The sequence below is a fragment of the Neoarius graeffei genome, chromosome 1 (assembly GCF_027579695.1).
Source record: "Neoarius graeffei isolate fNeoGra1 chromosome 1, fNeoGra1.pri, whole genome shotgun sequence".
NCBI classification, from domain to species: Eukaryota; Metazoa; Chordata; class Actinopteri; order Siluriformes; family Ariidae; genus Neoarius; species Neoarius graeffei.
In genome coordinates this window covers 5,567,131-5,593,730 of record NC_083569.1, presented here as the reverse complement: position 1 = coordinate 5,593,730, position 26,600 = coordinate 5,567,131, and the positions used below count along the sequence as shown (strand labels likewise).

Here is a 26,600-nt window from a genome sequence, read left to right as displayed (position 1 = left end):
GAAATTTGGCACCAGTTCCGAGAATTGCCACCGCTACTCAGAACCAAAAGCCCAAACTTGGCCGGGGCTCAGGGCCTCTATAGCGCCCCCTAAGTCGTTGTGATTTTGGTCTCCCGCATTAAGGTGCCTGGTTGCCATGTAGTTTGTAGTAGTGGCATGCCATTTGGTACGCATATGTATCTCACTAAGCCGGACAAAAATGTAATGCCAATGCATTAGCCACGCCCAACAGGAAGTGAGGTAATTTCACTTTTGTGCGAAATGCATGGCCACGAAGACGGCGCAACTCCTCCTAGACCGTTCATAGGAATGTCACCAAAATTGATAGACATCATCTACAGACATGGCTGACAAAAGTTACTAAATACGTTTCACGTAGGATAAACCGTTCAGAAGTTATACGTCAATCAATTTTCGATGCAAAATTTTACATGCTTAAAAATTCATAACAAATCTTCTAGTTGCTCAAAACTGCTCATACTTCACACGCACATCACTCATTGGGCTTCCGACATGTTACCCAATTTCTGTGATATTTCGCCACTGGGGGCGCTATTTTTGGGCAAAAAATCCAATCTTTCCTCAAATTTGGTCAAACTTCACGGCCACCCTCTTTCTACCTCCCATGTCATGTATACCACATTTTGGGTATTTTCGTCCATGGGGGGCGCTGTTTTTGGCCGACGCAATTGCTCCAAAACGGGTTTTTGGTAAATTATTCCATAATGCTTTCCCTTCACACCACTACCTTGTGATAGTACGTTGCTGTTGTAGACACTTATTTTTCCAACTCATAATCACTCATGTACAGCATAGCGCCACCTACTGACATGGGAAAAACCAAAAAATTTATTCTTCAAAAATCTATATCTCATCTTCTATTTACTCAATTGTCATCAAACTTCATACGCAAACTCTTCATAGCTCACCTGACATATACGCCAAATTTTGTGCACTTTCGCCCCTGGGGGTGCTGGTTATGGCAAAAATGTTATTGCAGCTTCTGATTTGTCAAACTTGGCAAGCAAACTCTTTACAAGACCCTTTTTGGGGTGCTTGCCATGGTCAACAACGCACGAAATTTGGCTGCTTTTTCTTAGACTGCCACCGCTACTGAGAACCAGAAGCCCAGATCCAGGCGGGCCTCAGGGCCTCTTTAGCACCCCCTAAGTCGTTGTGATTTTGGCTTCCCGCATAAAGGTGCCTGGTTGCCATGTAGTTTGTAGTAGTGGCATGCCATTTGGTACGCATATGTATCTCACTAAGCCGGACAAAAATGTAATGCCAATGCATTAGCCACGCCCAACAGGAAGTGAGGTAATTTCACTTTTGTGCGAAATGCATGGCCACGAAGACGGCGCAACTCCTCCTAGGCCGTTCATAGGAATGTCACCAAAATTGAGATACATCATCTACAGACATGGCTGACAAAAGTTCCTAAATACATTTCACGTAGGATAAGCCGTTCAGAAGTTATACGTCAATCAATTTTCAATGCAAAATTTTACATGCTTAAAAATTCATAAATCTTCTAATTGCTCAAAACTGCTCATACTTCACACGCAAATCACTCATTGGGCTTCTGACATGCTACCCAAATTCTGTGATATTTCGCCACTGGGGGCGCTATTTTTGGGCAAAAGATCCAATCTTTCCTCAAATTTGGTCAAACTTCACGGCCACCCTCTTACTACCTCCCATGTCATGTATACCCCATTTTGGGAATTTTCGTCCATGGGGGGCGCTGTTTTTGGCCGACGCAATTGCTCCAAAACGGGTTTTTGGTAAATAATTCCATAATGCTTTTCCTTCACACCACTACCTTGTGATAGTACGTTGCTGTTGTAGACACTTATTTTTCCAACTCATAATCGCTCATGTACAGCATAGCGCCACCTACTGACATGGGAAAAACCAAAACATTTTTTCTTCAAAAATCAATATCTCATCTTCTATTTACTCAATCTTGATCAAACTTGATACACACACTCTTAACAGGGCACCTGACATATCTCCCAAATTTGGTGAACTTTTGCCACTGGGGGCGCTGTTTTCAGGCAACATTTTATATCTCGGCTTCTGATTGGTCAAACTTGATCAAGCTTGACACAACAACTCTTCATAGGTCCCTTGACATGTAAACCAAATTTGGTGATTTTTCACCACTGGGGGCGCTCATTGCGCTGTATCAGTTGCAGGAGAGGTGTTTACAATCATGAGGCACCAGGAGTATGTTGTTTTGGTTGCCTTAAACACACATGACTTGTGGGGAATGGGTAGGCAGTCGGGAGCAGGTGTTGTAGCGTTACATACAGACTAATAGATGTCTAACAGAAGACAATCCTATGTAGCTATAGCTTGGTGACTGATGAGGTAAATACATTAATTTGGTTGGAAAGCCATGGCATAAAATGTTCTGTCCATGACAACATCTCAGCGCACCGTGTACTCTGTGTCCAATTCTGTGCTTTGTCGCCATTGTGGGAGTAATGTCTCTTGCCGAAGAAGCTGTGGAAGGTTTTTCGCAGGGACGCATGCCCCCGCCCCCCTTGGCCGCTGGCGCGAGGGCCCGTCGAGGCCGCTTGCGGCTTTAATTATTCTTCCGTCTTCTTCTTCTTCTTTATTTTTCTCCGCTGTTGGGCCATTTTCGGGGCGCTTGCCATGGGCGAAAACGCACGAAATTTGGCACCAGTTCCGAGAATTGGCACCGCTACTCAGACCCAAAAGCCCAAACTTGGCCGGGGCTCAGGGCCTCTATAGCGCCCCCTAAGTCGTTGTGATTTTGGTCTCCCGCATTAAGGTGCCTGGTTGCCATGTAGTTTGTAGTAGTGGCATGCCATTTGGTTGGCATATGTATCTCACTAAGCCGGACAAAAATGTAATGCCAATGCATTAGCCATGCCCAACAGGAAGTGAGGTAATTTCACTTTTGTGCGAAATGCATGGCCACGAACACGGCGCAACTCCTCCTAGACCGTTCATAGGAATGTCACCAAAATTGATACACATCATCTACAGACATGGCTGACAAAAGTTACTAAATACGTTTCACGTAGCATAAACCGTTCAGAAGTTATACGTCAATCAATTTTCAATGCAAAATTTTACATCCTTAAAAATTCATAACAAATCTTCTAATTGCTCAAAACTGCTCATACTTCACACGCAAATCACTCATTGGGCTTCTGACATGTTACCCAATTTCTGTGATATTTCGCCACTGGGGGCGCTATTTTTGGGCAAAAAATCCAATCTTTCCTCAAATTTGGTCAAACTTCACGGCCACCCTCTTACTACCTCCCATGTCATGTATACCACTTTTTGGGAATTTTCGTCCATGTGGGGCGCTGTTTTTGGCCGACGCAATTGCTCCAAAACGGGTTTTTGGTAAATAATTCCATAATGCTTTTCCTTCACACCACTACCTTGTGATAGTGCGTTGCTGTTGTAGACACTCATTTTTCCAACTCATAATCGCTCATGTACAGCATAGCGCCACCTACTGACATGGGAAAAACCAAAAAATTTATTCTTCAAAAATCTATATCTCATCTTCTATTTACTCAATTGTCATCAAACTTCATACGCAAACTCTTCATAGCTCACTTGACATGTACGCCAAATTTTGTGCACTTTCGCCACTGGGGGTGCTGGTTATGGCGGAAATGATATTGCAGCTTCTGATTTGTCAAACTTGGCAAGCAAAGTCTTTACAAGACCCTTATTGGGGCGCTTGCCATGGTCGACCTCGCACGAAATTTGGCTCCTTTTTCTTAGACTGCCACCGCTACTGAGAACCAGAAGCCCAGATCCAGGCGGGCCTCAGGGCCTCTATAGCGCCCCCTAACTCGTTGTGATTTTGGCCTCCCGCATTAAGGTGCCTGGTTGCCATGTAGTTTGTAGTAGTGGCATGCCATTTGGTACGCATATGTATCTCACTCAGCCGGACAAAAATGTAATGCCAATGCATTAGCCACGCCCAACAGGAAGTGAGGTAATTTCACTTTTGTGCGAAATGCATGGCCACGAAGACGGCGCAACTCCTCCTAGACCGTTCATAGGAATGTCTCCAAAATTGATACACATCATCTACAGACATGGCTGACAAAACTTACTAAATACGTTTCACGTAGCATAAACCGTTCAGAAGTTATACGTCAATCAATTTTCAATGCAAAATTTTACATGCTTAAAAATTCTTAACAAATCTTCTAATTGCTCAAAACTGCTCATACTTCACACGCAAATCCCTCATTGGGCTTCTGACATGTTACCCAATTTCTGTGATATTTCGCCACTGGGGGCGCTATTTTTGGGCAAAAAATCCAATCTTTCCTCAAATTTGGTCAAACTTCACGGCCACCCTCTTACTACGTCCCATGTCATGTATACCACATTTTGGGAATTTTCGTCCATGGGGGGCGCTGTTTTTGGCCAACGCAATTGCTCCAGAACGGGTTTTTGGTAAATTATTCCATAATGCTTTTCCTTCACACCACTACCTTGTGATAGTGCGTTGCTGTTGTAGACACTTATTTCTCCAACTCATAATCGCTCATGTACAGCATTGCGCCACCTACTGACATGGGAAAAACCAAAAAATTTATTCTTTTCAAATCTATATCTCATCTTCTATTTACTCAATTGTCATCAAACTTCATACGCAGACTCTTCATAGCTCACCTGACATATACGCCAAAGTTTGTGCACTTTCGCCCCTGGGGGTGCTGGTTATGGCAAAAATGATATTGCAGCTTCTGATTTGTCAAACTTGGCAAGCAAACTCTTTACGGTATTTCGCGGGGACGCATGCCCCCGCCCCCCTTGGCCGCTGGCGCGAGGGCCCGTCGAGGCCGCTTGCGGCTTTAATTATTCTTCCGTCTTCTTCTTCTTCTTCCGTCTTCTTCTTCTTCTTTATTTTTCTCCGCTGTTGGGCCATTTTCGGGGCGCTTGCCATGGGCGAAAACGCACGAAATTTGGCACCAGTTCCGAGAATTGCCACCGCTACTCAGAACCAGAAGCCCAAACTTGGCCGGGGCTCAGGGCCTCTATAGCGCCCCCTAAGTCGTTGTGATTTTGGCCTCCCGCATTACGGTGCCTGGGTGCCGTGTAGTTTGTAGTAGTGGCATGCCATTTGGTACGCATATGTATCTCACTAAGCCGGACAAAAATGTAATGCCAATGCATTAGCCACGCCCAACAGGAAGTGAGGTAATTTCACTTTTGTGCGAAATGCATGGCCACGAAGACGGCGCAACTCCTCCTAGACCGTTCATAGGAATGTCACCAAAATTGATACACATCATCTACAGACATGGGTGACAAAAGTTACTAAATACGTTTCACGTAGGATAATCCGTTCAGAAGTTATACGTCAATCAATTTTCGATGCAAAATTTTACATGCTTAAAAATTCATAACAAATCTTCTGATTGCTCAAAACTGCTCATACTTCACACGCAAATCACTCATTGGGCTTCTGACATGTTACCCAATTTCTGTGATATTTCGCCACAGGGGGCGCTATTTTTGGGCAAAAATTCCAATCTTTCCTCAAATTTGGTCAAACTTCACGGCCACCCTCTTACTACCTCCCATGTCATGTATACCACATTTTGGAAATTTTCGTCCATGGGGGGCACTGTTTTTGGCCGACGCAATTGCTCCAAAACGGGTTTTTGGTAAATAGTTCCATAATGCTTTTCCTTCACACCACTACCTTGTGATAGTACGTTGCTGTTGTAGACACTTATCTTTCCAACTCATAATCGCTCATGTACAGCATAGCGCCACCTACTGACATGGGAAAAACCAAAAAATTTATTCTTCAAAAATCTATATCTCATCTTCTATTTACTCAATTGTCATCAAACTTCATACGCAAGCTCTTCATAGCTCACCTGACATCGCCACCAAATTTTGTGCACTTTCGCCCCTGGGGGTGCTGGTTATGGCAAAAATGATATTGCAGCTTCTGATCTGTCAAACTTGCCAAGCAAACTCTTTACAAGACCCTTATTGGGGCGCTTGCCATGGTCGACAACGCACGAAATTTGGCTGCTTTTTCTTAGACTGCCACCGCTACTGAGATCCAGAAGCCCAGATCCAGGCGGGCCTCAGGGCCTCTATAGCGCCCCCTAACTCGTTGTGATCTTGGCCTCCCGCATTAAGGTGCCTGGTTGCCATGGAGTTTGTAGTAGTGGCATGCCATTTGGTTGGCATATGTATCTCACTAAGCCGGACAAAAATGTAATGCCAATGCATTGGCCACGCCCAACAGGAAGTGAGGTAATTTCACTTTTGTGCGAAATGCATGGCCACGAACACGGCGCAACTCCTCCTAGACCGTTCATAGGAATGTCACCAAAATTGATACACATGATCTACAGACATGGCTGACAAAAGGTTCTAAATACGTTTCACGTTGCATAAACCGTTCAGAAGTTATACGTCAATCAATTTTCAGTGCAAAATTTTACATGCTTAAAAATTCATAACAAATCTTCTAATTGCTCAAAACTGCTCATACTTCACACGCAAATCACTCCTTGGGCTTCTGACATGTTACCCAATTTCTGTGATATTTCGCCACTGGGGGCGCTATTTTTGGGCAAAAAATCCAATCTTTCCTCAAATTTGGTCAAACTTCACGGCCACCCTCTTACTACCTCCCATGTCATGTATACCACATTTTGGGAATTTTCGTCCATGGGGGGCGCTGTTTTTTGCCGACGCAGTTGCTCCAACACGGGTTTTTGGTAAATAATTCCGTAATGCTTTTCCTTCACACCACTACCTTGTGGTAATGTCTCTTGCCGAAGAAGCTGTGGAAGGTATTTCGCGGGGACGCTTGCCCCCGCCCCCCTTGGCCGCTGGCGCGAGGGCCCGTTGAGGCCGCTTGCGGCTTTAATTTGGATTTGCTCTTTGAGCACACGTGGAATAAAGAAGGTCTCTGAGTATTGAAACACTGCCCCTGGTGGTTAGGAGGGTGAAACAGAACTCCGTTTTCCTTATGAGATGAATGTTTTGAGAAAGGAGCTGGGAACTGTGAATCAATAAAAGTGAATGTGTCGAACATGCAAACTCCATGCAGAAAGCCCCCAGGTGGTTGTGAGGTTCAAACCAAGTTATCGCAGGGCTGACACAGAGGCAAACAACCATTCACACTCGCATTCACACCTACGGTCAATTTAGAGTCACCAGTTAACCTAACCTGCATGTCTTTGGACTGTGGGGGAAACCGGAGCACCCGGAGGAAACCCACGCGGACACGGGGAGAACATGCAAACTCCGCACAGAAAGGCCCTCGCTGGCCACGGGGCTCGAACCCAGGACCTTCTTGCTGTGAGGCGACAGTGCTAACCACCACACCACCATGCCGTCCCCCTATACAGGATATTTTTATTATTTTAAATAATATTGCTGCAAGCAGGTTGGAATAGATAGAAGAGAGGGTCAGGAGTGAATTGTGACACAAGATGGTCGTAAGAGCTAGACATGTAGGACTCAACTGCTTGGAGACAAAGGTGAGATTGAGATGGTTTGGACGTGTACAGAAGAGGGTATAATGGGAAAAGAACAGAAGGCTGGAGATGGAGTTGCTAGGTAGAAGGAAAAGAAGAACAGCAAAGATGAGATTTATGGATGTGGAGAAGGAGGACATTATCTGCTGTGGTGACCCCTAATGGGCACAGCTGAAAGAAAACAAAGAAGAGTACTTTTTGGTGGTGGTAATAATAACAATATCTACACTACCGTTCAAAAGTTTGGGGTCACCCGGACAATTTTGTGTTTTCCATGAAAAGTCACACTTTTATTTACCACCATAAGTTGTAAAATGAATAGAAAATATAGTCGAGACATTTTTCTGGCCATTTTGAGCATTTAATCGACCCCACAAATTAATGTGATGCTCCAGAAACTCAAACCTTCCGCCCAAAGGAAGGTCAGTTTTATAGCTTCTCTAAAGAGCTCAACTGTTTTCAGCTGTGCTAACATGATTGTACAAGGGTTTTCTAATCATCCATTAGCCTTCTGAGGCAATGAGCAAACACACTGTACCATTAGAACACTGGAGTGAGAGTTGCTGGAAATGGGCCTCTATACACCTATGGAGATATTGCACCAAAAACCAGACATTTGCAGCTAGAATAGTCATTTACCACATTAGCAATGTATAGAGTGGATTTCTGATTAGTTTAAAGTGATCTTCACTGAAAAGAACAGTGCTTTACTTTCAAAAATAAGGACATTTCAAAATGACCCCAAACTTTTGAACGGTAGTGTATCTATCTGGTTAGCTACAGTCGCTTAGTCTGGCTAACGCGACTGCAAAGCTCTACGAGCTATTGGTCTGGCCAAGATATTAAGCCCAACCGTTTCCCAAAGCGCGTGGTTGACCCGCCTCCCTGAAATGCCTCAGTTTGCTACTGGCCGAAGCCAGAAAAGGCTGTGACGAAGCTTAAACCAATCACATCACTCTTTCCTCTGACATATGTGACGCGACGGGGCTAACTGGTAGATTAAACCATAGACATCCTGTTATTAAACTCTTACCGAAGCCGGTTGGGAGCAAGGCGAAAACGTCCTTCCTTTCAATAAATACCTCCAGGGCTGCTCTTTGCTCCGTTTTCAATGAGAACTTCCCGTTGAATGCTTTCAATACAGCATTCGTGAATGAAGCGCTTCCGGCATAGATTCTGTAAACAATCTATGGCTTCCGGTCGCAGTTCTACTACGTCAGTGCCTTGAACACGCCTCTACCCAGGGCCGTTGGAGATGCTCAAAGTTGATTGGCTCCCGATTTTTCGGGAGCTTGGAAGAGCTGTAGATAGCCTGCCTGGCCAGACTAAGCTCTCAACAGGCCCTCGTGTTGCGTCACGCTTAGGATGGGTGGGCCCAGGCTAACAGTCGCTAGCTGTTTGAGATTCTTCTTCTTCTGTTAAGTTTTATGGCAGTTGACAAACATAGTGTATTACCGCCAACTACTGGACTGGGGTGTAATCACGCGGACATTATTTAAAAAAAAAACCCAGAGAAGATTAAATGCGATCAGCTATCTTAGTGTCTTTAATAAAAGTTGTTACTGCATTAGTGATATGCCTTGATCTAGGCTCCCCCAGTAGGGTCTCTAAAGAGAAAAACCTTTTTGGTTGCTTCAACTATTCTCTTAAAGGGATAGTTCGGGATTTTTGACATGAATCTGTATGGCATCCCCATCAATAGTGTCGTGCAAACACACTGACCTTACCCCTGACAGCATCCTGTGAGTCCAGTTCTTGTCCAGTTTTGGTCCAGACGAAAGTAGTCCGGCAAGTTTGTTGGGGTCACGAAAGTAAAACGTTTTTCGTCTCAAAACAGTATGTGTTCAAAAGAGTGATATATTTGCATCACAAAACCGTTGCCAAATAAAAAGTCAGACCTCGAAATCGCTTGGCACTATTTTCTCTCCCTTCTTATCGCTGCGCGCTGCCGGCTTCATCCAGCTGCGGCTCCAGCTTCAAGGATAAGCTGGAGCTGCATAAATAGGAGTCCCGGCGGGTGGTTTGTATTCGATTCGTTTATATCCCGACCTTGTCAGCTGTCAGATTTATGTTCATGGACCTGGTAAGCTGGTAAATAATATTTTTTTTTTCTTTACCAAATTCTAACAGAAAACGAGAGCGCCCGAAAGGGAAAACCGAGCCGAGCCGCCTCACGGCTGTAATGCAAATTGCTTTCCTCCTCAGTATACAAGTGCGCTTCCATGGCAGGGAAAAAGAAACTACCACTGCTGCCTATGTAGTGCCCTATTTATACAAATAGGAGTCATTCAGGATTCAGCCATGACACGGAGCAAAAACATGGCTGAATCCTGAATGACTCCTATTTGTATAAATAGGGCACTACATAGGCAGCAGTGGTAGTTTCTTTTTCCCTGCCATGGGAGCGCACTTGTATACTGAGGAGGAAAGCAATTTGCCTTACAGCCGTGAGGCGGCTCGGCTCGGTTTTCCCTTTCGGGCGCTCTCGTTTTCTGTTAGAATTTGGTAAAGGAAAAAAAAATAAATATTATTTACCATCTTACCGGGTCCATGAACATAAATCTGACAGCTGACAAGGTCGGGATATAAACGAATCGAATACAAACCACCCGCCTGGACTTCTACTTATGCGGCTCCAGCTTATCCTTGAAGCTGGAGCCGCAGCTGGATGAAGCCGGTGTGATAAGAAGCAGCGCGCAGTGATAAGAAGGGAGAGAAAATAGTGCCAAGCGATTTCGAGGTCTGACTTTATATTTGGCAACGGTTTTGTGATGCAAATATATCACTCTTTTGAACACGTACTGTTTTGAGACGAAAAACGTTTTACTTTCGTGACCCCAACAAACTTGCCGGACTACTTTCGTCTGGACCAAAACTGGACAAGAACTGGACTCACAGGATGCTGTCAGGGGTAAGGTCAGTGTGTTTGCACGACACTATTGATGGGGATGCCATACAGATTCATGTCAAAAATCCCAAACTATCCCTTTAAGGCCTTGTCTTTGTCTTGAGTATTTTACACATCTTAATAATGCATGCTCCACATCTTCTCTAACTCCGCAAAACTCACACATGCCAGTGGGATGCTTATGAATATGTATGCTGCTATTTAATCCAGTGTGGCCTATTCTCATACGTGTGACCCATACCTCTTCTTGTCTTCCTGAGTAACTTGATTTGCTGCTTGATATTTCTTTTTGTATGCTGTACAAATGTCTTCCCTTCTTCTCCTTGTCCCAATCTGCTTGCCAGAGTTTATTTACCTTATGTTTGATTAATACCTTGATTTCTGTACGACTAAGTGGAATATTCAGCTGGACTTCATTTTTGACAGCTTCCTTTGCTAGCTTGTCTGCTTCTTCATTGCCTTTCACTCCACTGTGGGCAGGAACCCATACAAGCTGGATGACTATTCTCTGTTGATGAATTACAAATAAGAGGTGATTAATTTCATTCAATAGGTCCTGACGGCATGAAGAATTCCCACTTCGTATGGATACAAGGGATGACATGGAGTCTGAACAAATGACTGCTTTAGGGGGCTTAACATCTTCTATCCATTGCAGAGCAAGTACAATAGCTGACATTTCAGCTGCTAGAATAGACATGTTATCAGAAGTTCTCTCTTTTTTTTTTGACATGCATGTTTATTGATTTCACATATAAAAAGTACAATTAACATTGAAAGCTTCATTTTCCATTTTTTTCCCCTTCAAATAAACCCTTTCATTCCCCACCCTCCTCACTACATACAATACAATGTGCATATAACAATGTAGCTAAACAAGCTACCTTCAGAGATGCATATAGTATAGGTATGTCCTTTTATCAATTAATATGTAATTATGAAGAAGAGAAAAAAACCCAACATATATACATTATTTAACTGCGCACACATGAAAATTATAGAACAACAACAACACCAAAAATAAAACAAACAACAACAACAAAAAAAACAGAAGAAAAGTCGGTTAGGGAGTAAGATAGCAAGGTCAAATTCTGCTTTAGCAATGCTTAAAGATCTTCAAGTGTTTTTAATTTATTTATGTATTCTAGTGCTGGCGGCACGGTGGTGTAGTGGTTAGCGCTGTCGCCTCACAGCAAGAAGGTCCTGGGTTCGAACCCCGGGGCCGGCGAGGGCCTTTCTGTGCGGAGTTTGCATGTTCTCCCCGTGTCCGCATGGGTTTCCTCCGGGTGCTCCGGTTTCCCCCACAGTCCAAAGACATGCAGGTTAGGTTAACTGGTGACTCTAAATTGACCGTAGGTGTGAATGGTTGTCTGTGTCTATGTGTCAGCCCTGTGATGACCTGGCGACTTGTCCAGGGTGTACCCCGCCTTTCGCCCGTAGTCAGCTGGGATAGGCTCCAGCGACCCTGTAGAAGGATAAAGCGGCTAGAGATAATGAGATGAGATGAGATTCTAGTGCTGAGTTCCAGGTTAACTCAAATTTCTCAGGAGCCCCTATTAAATTGTATTTTATTTTTTCCAGACTAAGAAACATCATGAGGTCTTTAAGCCATGTGGATGCTGTAGGGGCAAGCGGTGATTTCCAGCCCAGTAATATTCTTCTCCTCGCAAGTAGGGATGTAAAAGCAATGACGTTCTTTGCCCACTTTGTTACCTTCTCATGATTTGGTATTATCCCAAAGACACCAATTTCTACACTTGGTAGCAATGTGAGATTGCGAAATTTGGACATATGATGGAAATTATTAGTCCAATAATCATGGAGACAAGGACAAGACCAAAACATGTGTGTCATGTTAGCTGGAGATAAATTGCATCTATTACATGTATCTTTGATATTGGGATATATCTTGGCTAGTTTAGAATTGGTGAAGTAAATGCGGTGAATCACTTTAAGTTGTATTAAATTCAGCCTTGCGCAAGATGTGCCACCATTAACTTTAGTGAGTGCCTCCTTCCAATCATTGTCAGCTATAGGGCTACCCAACTCCTCCTCCCAATCCCTTCTTATCCCGTCAAGCCCAGTTTCTGTGATTTGGGATATTGAACTATATATTTTTGAGATGAGGCCTTTTTGATGGCTTGAAATGTTAAAAATTAAGTCAGCTGCTGTATCAGATGGGGTGTTTGGAAAATCCAAATTATTCAGCTTAGCAAAGTTACGGACCTGGAAATAGCGAAAGAGATGTGATTGAGGAAGGTGAAACCTTTCGCAAAGTGTGGTAAAGCTATGAAAAGAATGGTCAGTGTAGAGGTCTCTTAAACTTCTGAGGCCTAACCTTTGCCAAATGGAAAAGACAGTGTCAATACTGGAGGGAGAAGTTCTCTTTTTAATGTTAACTTTATATTCTGGTATGTGTATACCTATACCCGTTTTACCTTCTGCGTCTTTTGATGCATCTGTATAAATTTGAGTAGTGTCACAGCACATATTCTCTAGATACTGCTCTACATCCTGATATATTCCACCATTCTTGGCTATTTTTTTTTGTTTCCATTACACTGAGTGCAGAATTATTAGGCAAGTGAGTATTTTGACCACAACATCCTTTTAATGCATGTTGTCCCACTCCAAGCTGTTTAGGCTTGAAAGCCTACTACCAATTAAGTATATCAGGTGCTGTGCATCTGTGTAATGAGAGGGGGTGTGGTCTAATGACATCAACACCCTACAGTGGTGCTTGAAAGTTTGTGAACCTTCTAGAATTTTCTATATTTCTGCATAAATATGACCTAAACATTCAGCAGATTTTCACACAAGTCCTAAAAGTAGATAAAGAGAACCCAGTTAAACAAATGAGACAAAAATATTATACTCGTTCAATTACTTATTGAGGAAAATGATCCAATATTACATATCTGTGAGTGGCAAAAGTATGTGAACCTCTAGGATTTGCAGTTAATTTGAAGGTGAAATTAGAGTCAGGTGTGTGTGGGCACCCTGTTTTATTTAAAGAACAGGGATCTATCAAAGTCTGATCTTCACAACACATGTTTGTGGAAGTGTATCATGGCACGAACAAAGGAGATTTCTGAGGACCTCAGAAAAAGTGTTGTTGATGCTCATCAGGCTGGAAAAAGGTTACAAAACCATCTCTTAAGAGTTTGGACTCCACCAATCCACAGTCAGACAGATTGTGTACAAATGGAGAAAATTCAAGACCATTGTTACCCTCCCCAGGAGTGGTTGACCAACAAAGATCACTCCAAGAGCAAGGCGTGTAATAGTCAGTGAGGTCACAAAGGACCCCAGGATAACTTCTAAGCAACTGAAGGCCTCTCTCACATTGGCTAATGTTAATGTTCATGAGTCCACCATCAGGAGAACACTGAACAACAATGGTGTGCATGGCAGGGTTGCAAGGAGAAAGCCACTGCTCTCCAAAAAGAACATTGCTGCTCGTCTGCAGTCTGCTAAAGATCACGTGGACAAGCCAGAAGGCTATTGGAAAAATGTTTTGTGGACGGATGAGACCAAAATAGAACTTTTTGGTTTAAATGAGAAGCGTTATGTTTGGAGAAAGGAAAACACTGCATTCCAGCATAAGAACCTTATCCCATCTGTGAAACATGGTGGTCAGAGTATCATGGTTTGGGCCTGTTTTGCTGCATCTGGGCCAGGACGGCTTGCCACCATTGATGGAACAATGAATTCTGAATTATACCAGCAAATTCTAGAGGAAAATGTCAGGACATCTGTCCATGAACTGAATCTCAAGAGAAGGTGGGTCACGCAGCAAGACAACGACCCTAAGCACGCAAGTCGTTCTACCAAAGAATGGTTAAAGAAGAATAAAGTTAATGTTTTGGAATGGCCAAGTCAAAGTCCTGACCTTAATCCAATCAAAATGTTGTGGAAGGACCTGAAGTGATCAGTTCATGTGAGGAAACCCACCAACATCCCAGAGTTGAAGCTGTTCTGTACAGAGGAATGGGATAAAATTCCTCCAAGCCGGTGTGCAGGACTGACCAACAGTTACCAGAAACGTTTAGTTGCAGTTATTGCTGCACAAGGGGGTCATACCAGATACTGAAAGCGAAGGTTCACATATTTTTGCCACTCACAGATATGCAATATTGGATCATTTTCCTCAATAAATAAATGACCGAGTATAATATTTTTGTCTCATTTGTTTAACTGGGTTCTCTTTATCTACTTTTAGGACTTGTGTGAAAATCTGATGATGTTTTAGGTCATATTTATGCAGAAATATAGAAAATTCTAAAGGGTTCATAAACTTTCAAGCAACACTGTATATCAGGTGTGCATAATTATTAGGCAACCTCTTTTCCTCTGGCAAAATGGGTCAGAAGAGAGATCTGACAGACTTTGAAAAGTCTAAAATTGTGAGATGTCTTGCAGACAGATGCAGCACTCTTGAAATTGCGAAGATGTTGAAACGTGATCACCGAACAATCAAGCGTTTCATTGCAAATAGTCAACAGGGCCGAAAGAAGCGTGTGGGAAAAAAAAGCGCAAAATAACTGCACATGATCTGCGGAAAATCAAGCGTGAAGCTAACAAGCAGCCATTAGCATCCAGTTCTGCCATATTCCAGAGTTGCAACATTCCTGGAGTGTCAAAGAGTACAAGGTGTGCAATACTGAGGGACATGGCCAAGGTAAGGAAGGCTGAAAAACGACCACCACTGAGTAAGGCACACAAGATAAAACGTCAAGACTGGGCCAAGAAATATCTTAAGACTGATTTTTCTAAGGTGCTGTGGTCTGATGAGATGAGAGTGACTCTTGATGGGCCAGATGGATGGGCCTGTGGCTGGATCAGTAATGGGCACGGAGCTCCACTCCGACTCGGACGCCAGCAAGGTGGAGGTGGAGTACTGCTATGGGCTGGTATCATCAAAGACGAGCTTGTTGGACCTTTTCGAGTTGAGGATGGACTCAAACTCAACTCCCAGACCTACTGCCAATTCCTGGAAGAAACCTTCTTCAAGCAGTGGTATAGGAAAAAGTCAGCATCTTTCAAGAAGAACATGATTTTCATGCAGGATAACGCTCCATCTCATGCGTCCAAATACTCCACTGCGTGGCTAGCCAGTAAAGGTCTGAAAGGTGAAAAAATAATGACATGGCCCCCTTGTTCACCTGACCTAAACCCCATAGAGAACCTGTGGTCCATTATAAAACGTCAGGTCTACAAAGAGTGAAAACAGTACACCTCTCTGAACAGCGTCTGGGAGGCCGTGGTTGCTGCTGCACACAATGTTGGTCGTGAACAGATAAAGAAATTGACAGAATCTATGGATGGAAGGCTTTTGAGCGTCCTCATGAAGAACGGTGGCTATATTGGTCACTGATTTGTTTTTGTTTTGTGTTTGAATGTCAGATATGTTTATTTGCAAATCTGGAGTTGTCATATCAGTGTACCTGGTGAAAATAAATAAGTGAAATGGCTACATATTTGGTTTTTATTAAGTTGCCTAATAATTCTGCACAGTGAAAGTTACCTGAACACATACATATTCTCCTAAAATGGCCAAAACTAAAAACGCCCCACTCTAACTTCCATACATATTCAGCTTTGATATTTATGAGTCTTTTTGGTTGATTGAGAACATAGTTGTTGTTCAATAATAAAACTAATCCTCAAAAATACAACTTGCCTAATAATTCTGCACTCAGTGTATTACAACAGGTGTACTAAACAACCAAGTAGGAGTTCTAACTAATGAAACGGTTTCACAACATGGAATGGCATCTTTCGATTACGTTCATTATGTCTTATATTAAATATAGTTAGTTTTTTTTTCTTTTTTATCAGACATCTAGTTTTTAGGTTTGTTTACCTGACATGTTTCGACGTACGACTGTTGTCTTCCTCAGAGTGACACTCTGAGGAAGACAACAGTCGTACGTCGAAACACGTCAGGTAAACAAACCTAAAAACTAGATGTCTGATAAAAAAGAAAAAAAAGATAACTATATGGAATGGCATCTATTTCTTCTTCTTAGTTTATTGGCAGATTACATCTCTTTGGTGCATACCGCCACCTACTGTACAGGAGTGTGTAAAGGGACTTAGCAGACTATGGCTATTTGATCAAGTAAACAAACAAACAGAAAAAATTTAAATCCTTTTCATTAGACCCGAGTTATTGAGAAAAATAAATAGGGATTTCATTTGATCTCTTCGCATTCCTTCTTCTTTCAGGATATTCACTATTCCATTTTCTGCCTCTCTTTCTTTCTGTGTTCTGAGTATCTGTAACAGTTAAATAGAACATGATCTACATCCTCTTTAACTTGGCAGTACCTGCATAACCCATTATTCTTCCCTACTATCTGCAATGTACCATTAAGACATGTGTGACCCAACCTTAGTCTACTATACACAACCTCTTCCCTTCTGTTGAGACCTGTAGCCCTTTTCCCCCCAAACATTTCCCTGATTTGAGTGGTAGAACCTGGCATTGTGCTCTGCCTTCCAATCATGTTGCCATTTGATCAGCATTTCTGACTTAAGTTTAGTTTTTGCTTCTCCCTTCCCCATTGAGAGATGTTCTTTTTCCAGCATTTTCTTGGCAATTTTGTCAGCCATTGCATTTCCTTTAATTCCAACATGTGCTGGGACCCAACAAAATTGAACTAATATTCCAAGGTTTCTAATATTTAATAGCAAACGTCTTGTCTCAATTACCAGATCCTCTCTTACTGTATTACCTGATTCAAGGCTGAGCAAAACTGCAAGTGAGTCAGAGCATATAACAGATCTAAGTGGTTTGATTTCTTCAATCCATCTCAGTGCAGTAATTATTGCAGTTAACTCTATTGTGTATATTGATAAAAAAATTACTTAATCTATATCCATAACTGGGCGGCACGGTGGTGTAGTGGTTAGTGCTGTCGCCTCACAGCAAGAAGGTCCTGGGTTCGAGCCCCGGGGCCGGCGAGGGCCTTCCTGTGCGGAGTTTGCATGTTCTCCCCGTGTCCGCGTGGGTTTCCTCCGGGTGCTCCGGTTTCCCCCACAGTCCAAAGACATGCAGATTAGGTTAACTGGAGACTCTAAATTGACCGTAGGTGTGAATGTGAGTGTGAATGGTTGTCTGTGTCTGTGTGTCAGCCCTGTGATGACCTGGCGACTTGTCCAGGGTGTACCCCGCCTTTCGCCCGTAGTCAGCTGGGATAGGCTCCAGCTTGCCTGCGACCCTGTAGAAGGATAAAGCAGCTAGAGATGATGAGATGATGATGAGATATCCATAACTTTTGTTAAATTTTGGGATAAAAATCCCAATTCCACAATGACCATTTTGTATATCGTTTGACCCATCTGTAAATATCTTTACAAACCCATAGTATTTAGATATAAGATGTCTTTCACAATACATAGCTAATGCCCGTTCATTAGTGGCATCTATTTATGTTATGTTATGAAGGGGTTTAAGGACGCGCCCAATGAGAATTGATATGGCGTCCTGTAAAGGTTTGATTTATCTTATTAAAATGCTAAATATTTAATGCAGTACCACTCAAGAGTTTGACAAGTTTTTTATATATATATATATATATATATATATATATATATATATATATACACACATTTTTAAATTAAAATATTGTTTAACAATAAATTTATATACATTATAGAACATTGGTTGAGACAAAATACTATATACAGAAATATTTAACCCTTCTTCGTTTAACTTTAATATAATTTGTTGGTGGAAGTTAACATATTTGACACAATCAAGAAGAACATGTTGTACATTTTCTAAGACTCCACAAGTATCACATAAACCATTTTCATGTTTTTTAAACAAGAACATCATGTCATTGAAAAGGCATTTGCCAAACCTCAGACGAGTAAAAGTTGTTTGTACCATTTTATTTTTATTAGCAAATTTAACTTTGAATGAAACTTCTGGTTCTATAGAATGATAAAATCTACCTTTATCACTAGAATCCCAACGATCTTGCCATTTAACAAGACAAACATCTTCAATTAGTTTTGCCACATCATCAACATAGTATGGGAAAATAATATCCAAAGAGTTTTTATTCAAAGCTTTTTTAGCTGCCAGATCAACAATATCATTTCCTCTTATGCCAACATGAGAAGGAATCCAACAAAAGATTATTTCAACTCCCATATTAGACAATTGGTAAAATAGATAACGGAAATCCCTAAAGTCAAAGTTTTTGAAATCATCTGAATTAATAACTTGTAAGACGGATAAGGAATCTGAGAAAATAACACATCTTAAAGGAGGTTTGTTAATTAAAACTTCCAAAGCCTTATTTATTGCAATCATTTCAGCTTTAAAAACAGATCCATTACCAATTTTGAAAGATTGTGTCAACTTTAAAGCAGGAATATGAAATGCTGCTGCACATTCTTCATCAGCTTTAATTTCTAAACTTCCAAAATATTTTCTCATGTGTTCCCTCGATAAAGATTTCATAACATGAATATTATCAGACTTCTTATTTAACTTTTCTTTTAGCTCGAGGTCCACTTCAGGAGATGGATATTCCCAAAAAGGAAAACTGTCAACTAGGGGAATAATTTCTGGTTTTGGAAAACCATTAACAAGATGTCCAACTTTAGATAGAATAGGTCTAAAATTGACATTTATATCACAGTTTTGTTCTTCAGTACAACAAGAGGTAGTAGGATGATTAACCAAAGACCGGTATCCTAGAGCACACTTTGCCTGTTTGAGTTCTCTTCGAAGGTCCAGAGGCATCACCCCACAATCTACTTCTAATGCAGCAATAGGGGTCCGTCTTAAAGCTCCAGTACATACAGCCCCGCGTAGCAGTATTGGCACCCCTTAATTTTATTCACAACTTTTGTAATATCTCCAGAAATAAATGGAAATGGACCCAATTTGCAATACCAAGATCTTTTAATTGAAGGTCCAAAGGAACTGAAAAGTTTTCTTCGTTCAAAATAGGCATTTTAATTTCTAAGACAACAAAAAACAGAAATACAGCAGGTGCAGGAATATTGGCACCCCTCCTTAGTATTTGGTTGCACACCCTTTGGCAGCGATGACGGCCTCCAAACGTTTCCTGTAGCCATCAATGAGCTTCTTGCATTTGTCTTGTGGTATTTTCTCCCACTCTTCCTTCGCTATGCGCTCTAGGTCTTGGATATTTGAAGGATTCCTTCTGCCAATGGCAGATTTCAACTCCCCCCAAAGATTCTCAATTGGATTGAGGTCAGGACTCATTGCTGGCCATTTCAAAACAGTCCATTTTTTCTTTTCTAACCATTTTTGTGTGCTTTTAGATGTGTGTTTGGGGTCTTTGTCCTGCTGGAGTACCCAAGATCTTCGCCTCAAACCGAGCTTTCTTACACTGGGCAGGACATTTTGCTCCAAAATCTGTTGATAATCTTCAGATTTCATAATACCTATGACACGGGTAAGGCCTCCAGTCCCAGATGCAGCAACGCAGCCCCACAGCATTATTGATCCTCCACCATGCTTGACTGTTGGTTGGGTGTTCTTTTCTTTGAATGCTTCATTGCAGCGCCTGTAAACATACTGCCTGTGAGAATTCCCAAAAAGCTCTACTTTTGTCTCATCTGTCCACAGGACATTTTCCCAGAAGGACTGTGGCTTGTCCAGGTTCTCTTTCGCAAACTCCAGACGCTCCTTTTTGTGTCTTTTTTTCAATAACGGGGTCTTCCTTGGCCTCCGCCCATGTAGCCCTGCTGTGTTGAGTGTGCGCCTTATGGTGCTTCTTGAAACAGTTACCCCAGACTGTTCCAGGTGGGCCTGCAGGTCCGTAGATGTTAACTGAGGTGATTCTGCCACCAATCGCACCAACCTTCGACGACTTCTATCATTGATTTTTCTCTTACCCTCACGCCCAGGGAGGTTCTTGACAGTTCCATGCTTCAAATATTTCTTAATAACGTTACGCACTGTTGACACAGGGATACCAAGCTCTTTGGAGATGGCTTTATATCCTTTGGAGCTCTTGTGTTTGTCAACAACTGCATTTCTTGTTTCTTCAGACAGCTCTTTTGTCTTCAAAAGGGACTGAGTGAAACAGTTGTTTTTTCAAAACACAAATCTCATCATTCATTGGCCATTTCATGTCACATGGGCACAGACAGGTCTTCACAGGTGATTTCCATTTGTAATTTACCATAGGTGAGTCAAATTAGGTTTTAGGACTAACAGCAAAGGATGCCAATACTAGTGATACAGCAAGACTTACCTTTTTCGTTTTTTTCACTCTAATTGTTTATTTTTTTTTATTTTGTTGATACTTTGCTCTTTTTATATAAACCACGAGCTATCTGTAGAAAAATTCTGCATCACTACATCACTTTTGTTCAGGAGATGCTTAACTTTAAGTACATAAACTTCAAGGGTGCCAATACTACTAGGCGGCACTGTATTCTGAAAGATTGATTTTGTATAACATCTAAAGACCTTTTCCTAGTTATACATGCAGTATCATAAATTTCACAACCATAGTCTAAACAAGATAACACAATTGCCTTATAAACTAATACCATTGATTCTTTATCGGATCCCCATCTACTGCCTGATATTGCTTTTAATAAATTACAACGTTTCCTACATTTACCTAATAAATGATCAACATGAGTTTTCCAATTGAGGCGAGAATCAAAATGTAGACCCAAAAATTTTATGGCATCTATTTCCACTGTTTGAGATCTTCTTCTTCTTCTTCTTTATGTTTATTGGCGGTTGGCATCCAACATGGTGCATTACCACCACCAACTGTTATGGGTGTGGAGCATCAATGGGGATTTCAACGCTTAGTCCTACTTTACTATGTGTGAAAAAAAAAAAAGTTGAAATTAAATTCTCTCAAATAACCTAGTAGCCTTTAGGAATGTCATAATATGTATCCATGCTAATGGTTTAACTGTAGAAAAGGAAAGTAAATCTTCTATTGTTAATGTTGTGTATCCTAATGCTTTGACCCTTTCTAGTAGGATTTCTCTTTCTGTATTGTAAGCTTGACACTGTAGCAAAACATGTTCCACTGTTTCTATCTGGTTGCATGATGCACATTGACCAGTATTATGTTTTCCTACGACATAGAGACCATGGTTAAGGCCGGTGTGTCCTATTCTTAACCTTGTAATTATTGTTTCCCCCCTTCTGTTCCAGTTACCCTGCCTTTTTGAAGGGACTACCTGCTGAATCTTGTGAAGAAATCTCCCCTTTGTGTTTGTATGCCATTGTTTTTGCCATAACTTGCTTACTTTAGTTTTGATTATGGTTTTAATGTATTTCTACATGTGCTGGAACCCAAATGAAACTTACAGCTATATCCCTATGATTTAAACGGTATAAACTCTGATAAATTTCATATATTAAGTCAAGCCTGCAAGAAGACTGAAAGTTTAGAATACTGACCAAAGCTGCCATGGAATCTGAACATATAACAAAACTGTTTGGCTTAGACTCTTCTATCCAGACCAGTGCAAATAAAATAGCTAACAGCTCCACAGAATAGACTGCCAGGTTGTCTGATGTTCTACGCTTAAGTGATGTTTCAAACTCCGGTATGTATACTGCTGCTCCTGTCTTTCCTGTGTCTGGATCTTTTGAACCATCAGTGTATACTTGAACCATTCCATTATATTTAGTGCTTAGGTACTGTTGCACCTTAGCATTCATCCCACCATATTCGTTACTGTGCTTTGACAGCTTAGCAATCTCAAAATCTACTGTAGGCATGGGGAATAACCAAGGAGGAGTAGCTGGTACCATAGACATCCTAATACATAGACGGAGAGTTGGCTGTTCTGACGCGAGAAATACGGTCGCCATCTTGGAGTGGTCCCTTATGAAAACTAACCATGGTTTTACTATGGTTTATAGTTATTCATGGTTTTCTGGGTAACCATGAAAACCACGGTGCATTTTATCTCAATGTTCACTTAAATTTTTAGGTTCTAAGTAAATGTTAATGGATCTGGGCTGTTAATCGAGATCCTTCTCTACAGCATTGACTGTTGGACGAAAGCATGGTAATACTACAGTTAGTGCATCCTTTTAAAAACCATACTATCCCTTTTTAAACTAATTTCGTAGTTACTATGACCTATTACACATACAACTATGATGCTACCACAGCTACTGCAGTACTATGGATAAACCACAGTAATACTATGGTTGGTTCATAGTACTTAGAATCACCATGAAATACCATAGTAGAACCATGGTTACTACCATGGATGAACCATAGTAATACTATGGTTGGTTCATAGTACTTAGAATCACCACGAGATACCATGGTAGAATCATGGTTACTACATAAAAACCATGGTTAAACCATGGTAGATTTTCGTAAGGGGTGAGAAAGCGCGAGATATCAAGGTACCGTCTATTAGTCTAGGGGGATTCAGTTTGCCCCTTTATCCATAAAGAAATTAAATTTGGAGTGTTTTTAAATAATAACAAAATTGAATATGGTATTAGTAATTTACTACTTTTAGGTAAACATTTTATTCACAAATGTCGTTTTATTTAAAACTAAACCTTATGTTACACACTGGAAGAATGACCTCAAGCTTTTTGCCAAATCTTTAAAGTTAGTTGAAAATAAGGATGTTGGTTATTTTATATCTTTTTTGGATGACTTTGATTTACTCGATTAGCATATGTAAAGATAGTTAAGTAACCCCTTTCTTGTTCATATTTTTTACTTTATTGCTAACCCAGATGGGAGAAACCTGGGTTGCCCAAGTAGGTTTTAGCTAGGGCCCATATGAAACCCACTTTTAGCCCAACTGGGCTTGCCCACATGGGGCCACCGCATAACCCTTGGCCAAAACCGACTGGAGCCCAGCTGGGCAGCCCACATTCAACCCATGTGGGACCCACATGGGTGTGTTGGCAGGGATGTGTGTTTTACTATTTTGATGTTTTGGATCTGTGTGTGTATATATATATATATGGTGCTCTATTTGTTTGTATTTTGAATGTTTTGGGAAATAATCATCATAATAATAAAAAAGTACCGTCTATTACTGCACGACTGAAGAAGAAGACAAGAGACAAGATGCCAGGCTGGTGCCCAGCGTACTCCTGCTCAAACGAGCGAACCGTTTCAAACAGAAGCAGGGGGATTATTTTTCACAAGTAAGATTTAACATGACCGTACTATTTGTTGTTTTTTTTAAATAGTATATTACCAGAGCTGAGAAGGAGCTAAGAGACTTAAATCGTCATCAGGTAGTGGTTTCACGAGTGATGTTTTAATGTTGTATGCTAATATTATATATATTGTTATTAAATGTTTATTCATATACTACCTTTTTTATTTATTTACTACAGGGCTTTTCAAAGTGTGGGGCGCGCCCCCCCTGGGGGGCGCCAGAGTTCTTCAGGGGGGGCGCAACGCGAGAGACAAAATGGATCGGTTTTTAGTACCTAAAGCTACAGTGAGTGAGGAGACAAAGTCTGGGCTAAGCAAAAAAACAGAGTCTCCAGGATGTTGCGATTTGCAACTTCAGCGCAAATTCAACCAATCCCCGCGAATTCAGGGCGGTGCTGCAATTATATCCAATCACCGCAACTTTCCCGCAAATTTGACCAATCGTTGGCGTCATCTTGAGGTGACGTAGACAAAGTATCTTCCGCCTTACTTCCGTGTGTTCAAGAGAAGCAGCATGCGCGTCGTGTTGCCAGATTGGACGATTTCAAGTGCATTTTGGCGGGTTTTGGACATATTTTGGACTGGAAAACGTCAGCAGTATCTGGCAACACTGAAAGTGTGTTATGTTTACAGTGAAGGACTGTGTGCACTTTATTTTTTTTTACTTAATACAAGAAGTTGCCAACATTTTTGCCAAAATGGTATTTTATTTTCCATTGTTTAGGCAGCTTCAGCATCATACTGTGAGATTCTGTTCCAATTGTTTTTTTTCTTCTATGAAGCCTGAGCCATTTATTTTATTAGTTTATAATTATTGTTTAATTTAGTCTTCAGGAGAGACTGCCTGCACACAGCTGAGGCATTTATATTATATTTTGGGTAACTTCATGTTGTGCTGTGAGGTTCTCTGCACTTTAACTTTTGAACCAACAGGTGCATTTGGATCAGTAAAGCCTATTTTTCTGCATTTTTGTAGTCCTGGTAATCTTTTATATTGGTAAAGTTGTTTATAGGACCATTTCTCTTTGTTTTTTTAATCAATAGTTTTTCAGTAATAACTTAATATTTAACATATCATTCAATTTTAATCACAAAAAGAGAAAATTGCAACAATTTCTCGCAGCTTTCACTTCCTCCCGCAATGTAATCGCAACAAAAACCTAAAAAACACCGCAACTTTCATCGCAATTTTTTTGGAAAACCCCCGCAACATCAGACATTTTAGCCCACAACAATCACAAAAAAGGCCTGCGGAATCCTGGGGGACTGGAAAAAGAAGGAAGTATGACCACGATTATTTAAAGTTTGGATTTTCATGGACTGGATCTGAAGATGCTCCACTGCCACAGTGTGTTGTCTGCCAAGAGGTGCTAGCTAATGATGCTATGGGATGTTTAAAGTGTGTAAAACAAGATGTTTTAAAAAGCACAGATGTTTAAAATGTGAAAAAGAAAAAAAATAATGTGTACAACAACCATTTTTTTAAAAATACGAATGGAACATTAAGTATAGCAACAACAAAAATTGTAAGGGGGGGCGCTGTTGTTTATTTGCTCTCCGAGGGGGGGCTGACTCTCCCACACTTTGAAAACCCCTGCTTTAAAACAAGACAAAACTGTTTGTGGTCAATATATGGTCATCACACATTGTCCTACATACCAAACAAAGTGCCCCACTCAACCTGAATACATCAGCTTTGCTGAAGGGGGGTCAGATTGTGTTGAAGGATGTAAAAGGCTCTTATAAATTCACTGACTAGATTAATTTCCCCTTTGATATGTTCTTAACAATCTCATCTCATTATCTCTAGCCGCTTTATCCTTCTACAGGGTCACAGGCAAGCTGGAGCCTATCCCAGCTGACTACGGGCGAAAGGCGGGGTACACCCTGGACAAGTCACCAGGTCATCACAGGGCTGACACATAGACACAGACAACCATTCACACTCACATTCACACCTACGGTCAATTTAGAGTCACCAGTTAACCTAACCTGCATGTCTTTGGACTGTGGGGGAAACCGGAGCACCCGGAGGAAACCCACGCGGACACGGGGAGAACATGCAAACTCCACACAGAAAGGCCCTCGCCGGCCCCAGGGCTCGAACCCAGGACCTTCTTGCTGTGAGGCGACAGCGCTAACCACTACACCACCGTGCCGCCTTCTTAACAATCTATTTAAAGAAAACATACACACATTTGAATCATTATAATGGATTTAGATTGTTAAAACCGCATTTTATTTGCAACAGATTGGTGGCTGTAGCCGATAGAAAAACGTTAAGCTGTTTATATCTAATGTATTTAGTATTACACTGAGTGCAGTGTATCACCACTCCAAGACGGCGGCCCCGTGTATCGTCAGCGCTTTTAGAATTTACATTGGATGCTCCGTCTATGTATTAGGATGTCTATGGCTGGTACTGTTTGAGATGTTATGTTATGTTATGAAGGGGTTTAAGGACGCGCCCAATGAGAATTGATATGGCGTCCTGTAAATGTTTGATTTATCTTATTAAAATACTAAATATTTAATGCAGTACCACTCAAGAGTTTGACAATTTTTTTATATACATATATACACACATATATATACACACACTTTTAAATTAAAATATTTTCAACAATAAATTTATATACATCATTGTAGAACATTGGTTGAGACAAAATACTATATACAGAAATATTTAACCCTTCTTCGTTTAACTTTAATATAATTTGTTGGTGGAAGTTAACATATTTGACACAATCAAGAAGAACATGTTGTACATTTTCTAAGACTCCACAAGTATCACATAAACCATTTTCTTGTTTTTTAAACAAGAACATCATGTCATTGAAAAGGCATTTGCCAAACCTCAGACGAGTAAAAGTTGTTTGTACCATTTTATTTTTATTAGCAAATTTAACTTTGAATGAAACTTCTGGTTCTATAGAATGATAAAATCTACCTTTATCACTAGAATCCCAACGATCTTGCCATTTAACAAGACAA

General features: G+C 41.2%; 2 protein-coding genes across 2 annotated transcripts in view; both read left to right on the top strand.

Moving 5' to 3' along the window:
* LOC132891247 (protein shisa-like-2A) overlaps positions 1–21,677 on the top strand; it is a 49,400-nt gene extending 27,723 nt beyond the window's left edge. The window contains exon 4 of the mRNA XM_060928730.1: positions 21,611–21,677. The gene's annotated coding sequence lies outside the window, so the exon portion shown is untranslated. The remainder of the gene's footprint in view (positions 1–21,610) is intronic.
* The window catches only part of scp2a (sterol carrier protein 2a), a 128,643-nt gene extending 106,895 nt beyond the window's left edge, over positions 1–21,748 (top strand). The window contains exon 16 of the mRNA XM_060928684.1: positions 21,611–21,748. Within this exon, the coding sequence (XP_060784667.1) occupies positions 21,611–21,643 (33 nt within the window). The 3' untranslated portion in view covers positions 21,644–21,748. The remainder of the gene's footprint in view (positions 1–21,610) is intronic.
* Positions 21,749–26,600: the final 4,852 nt, after the last annotated feature.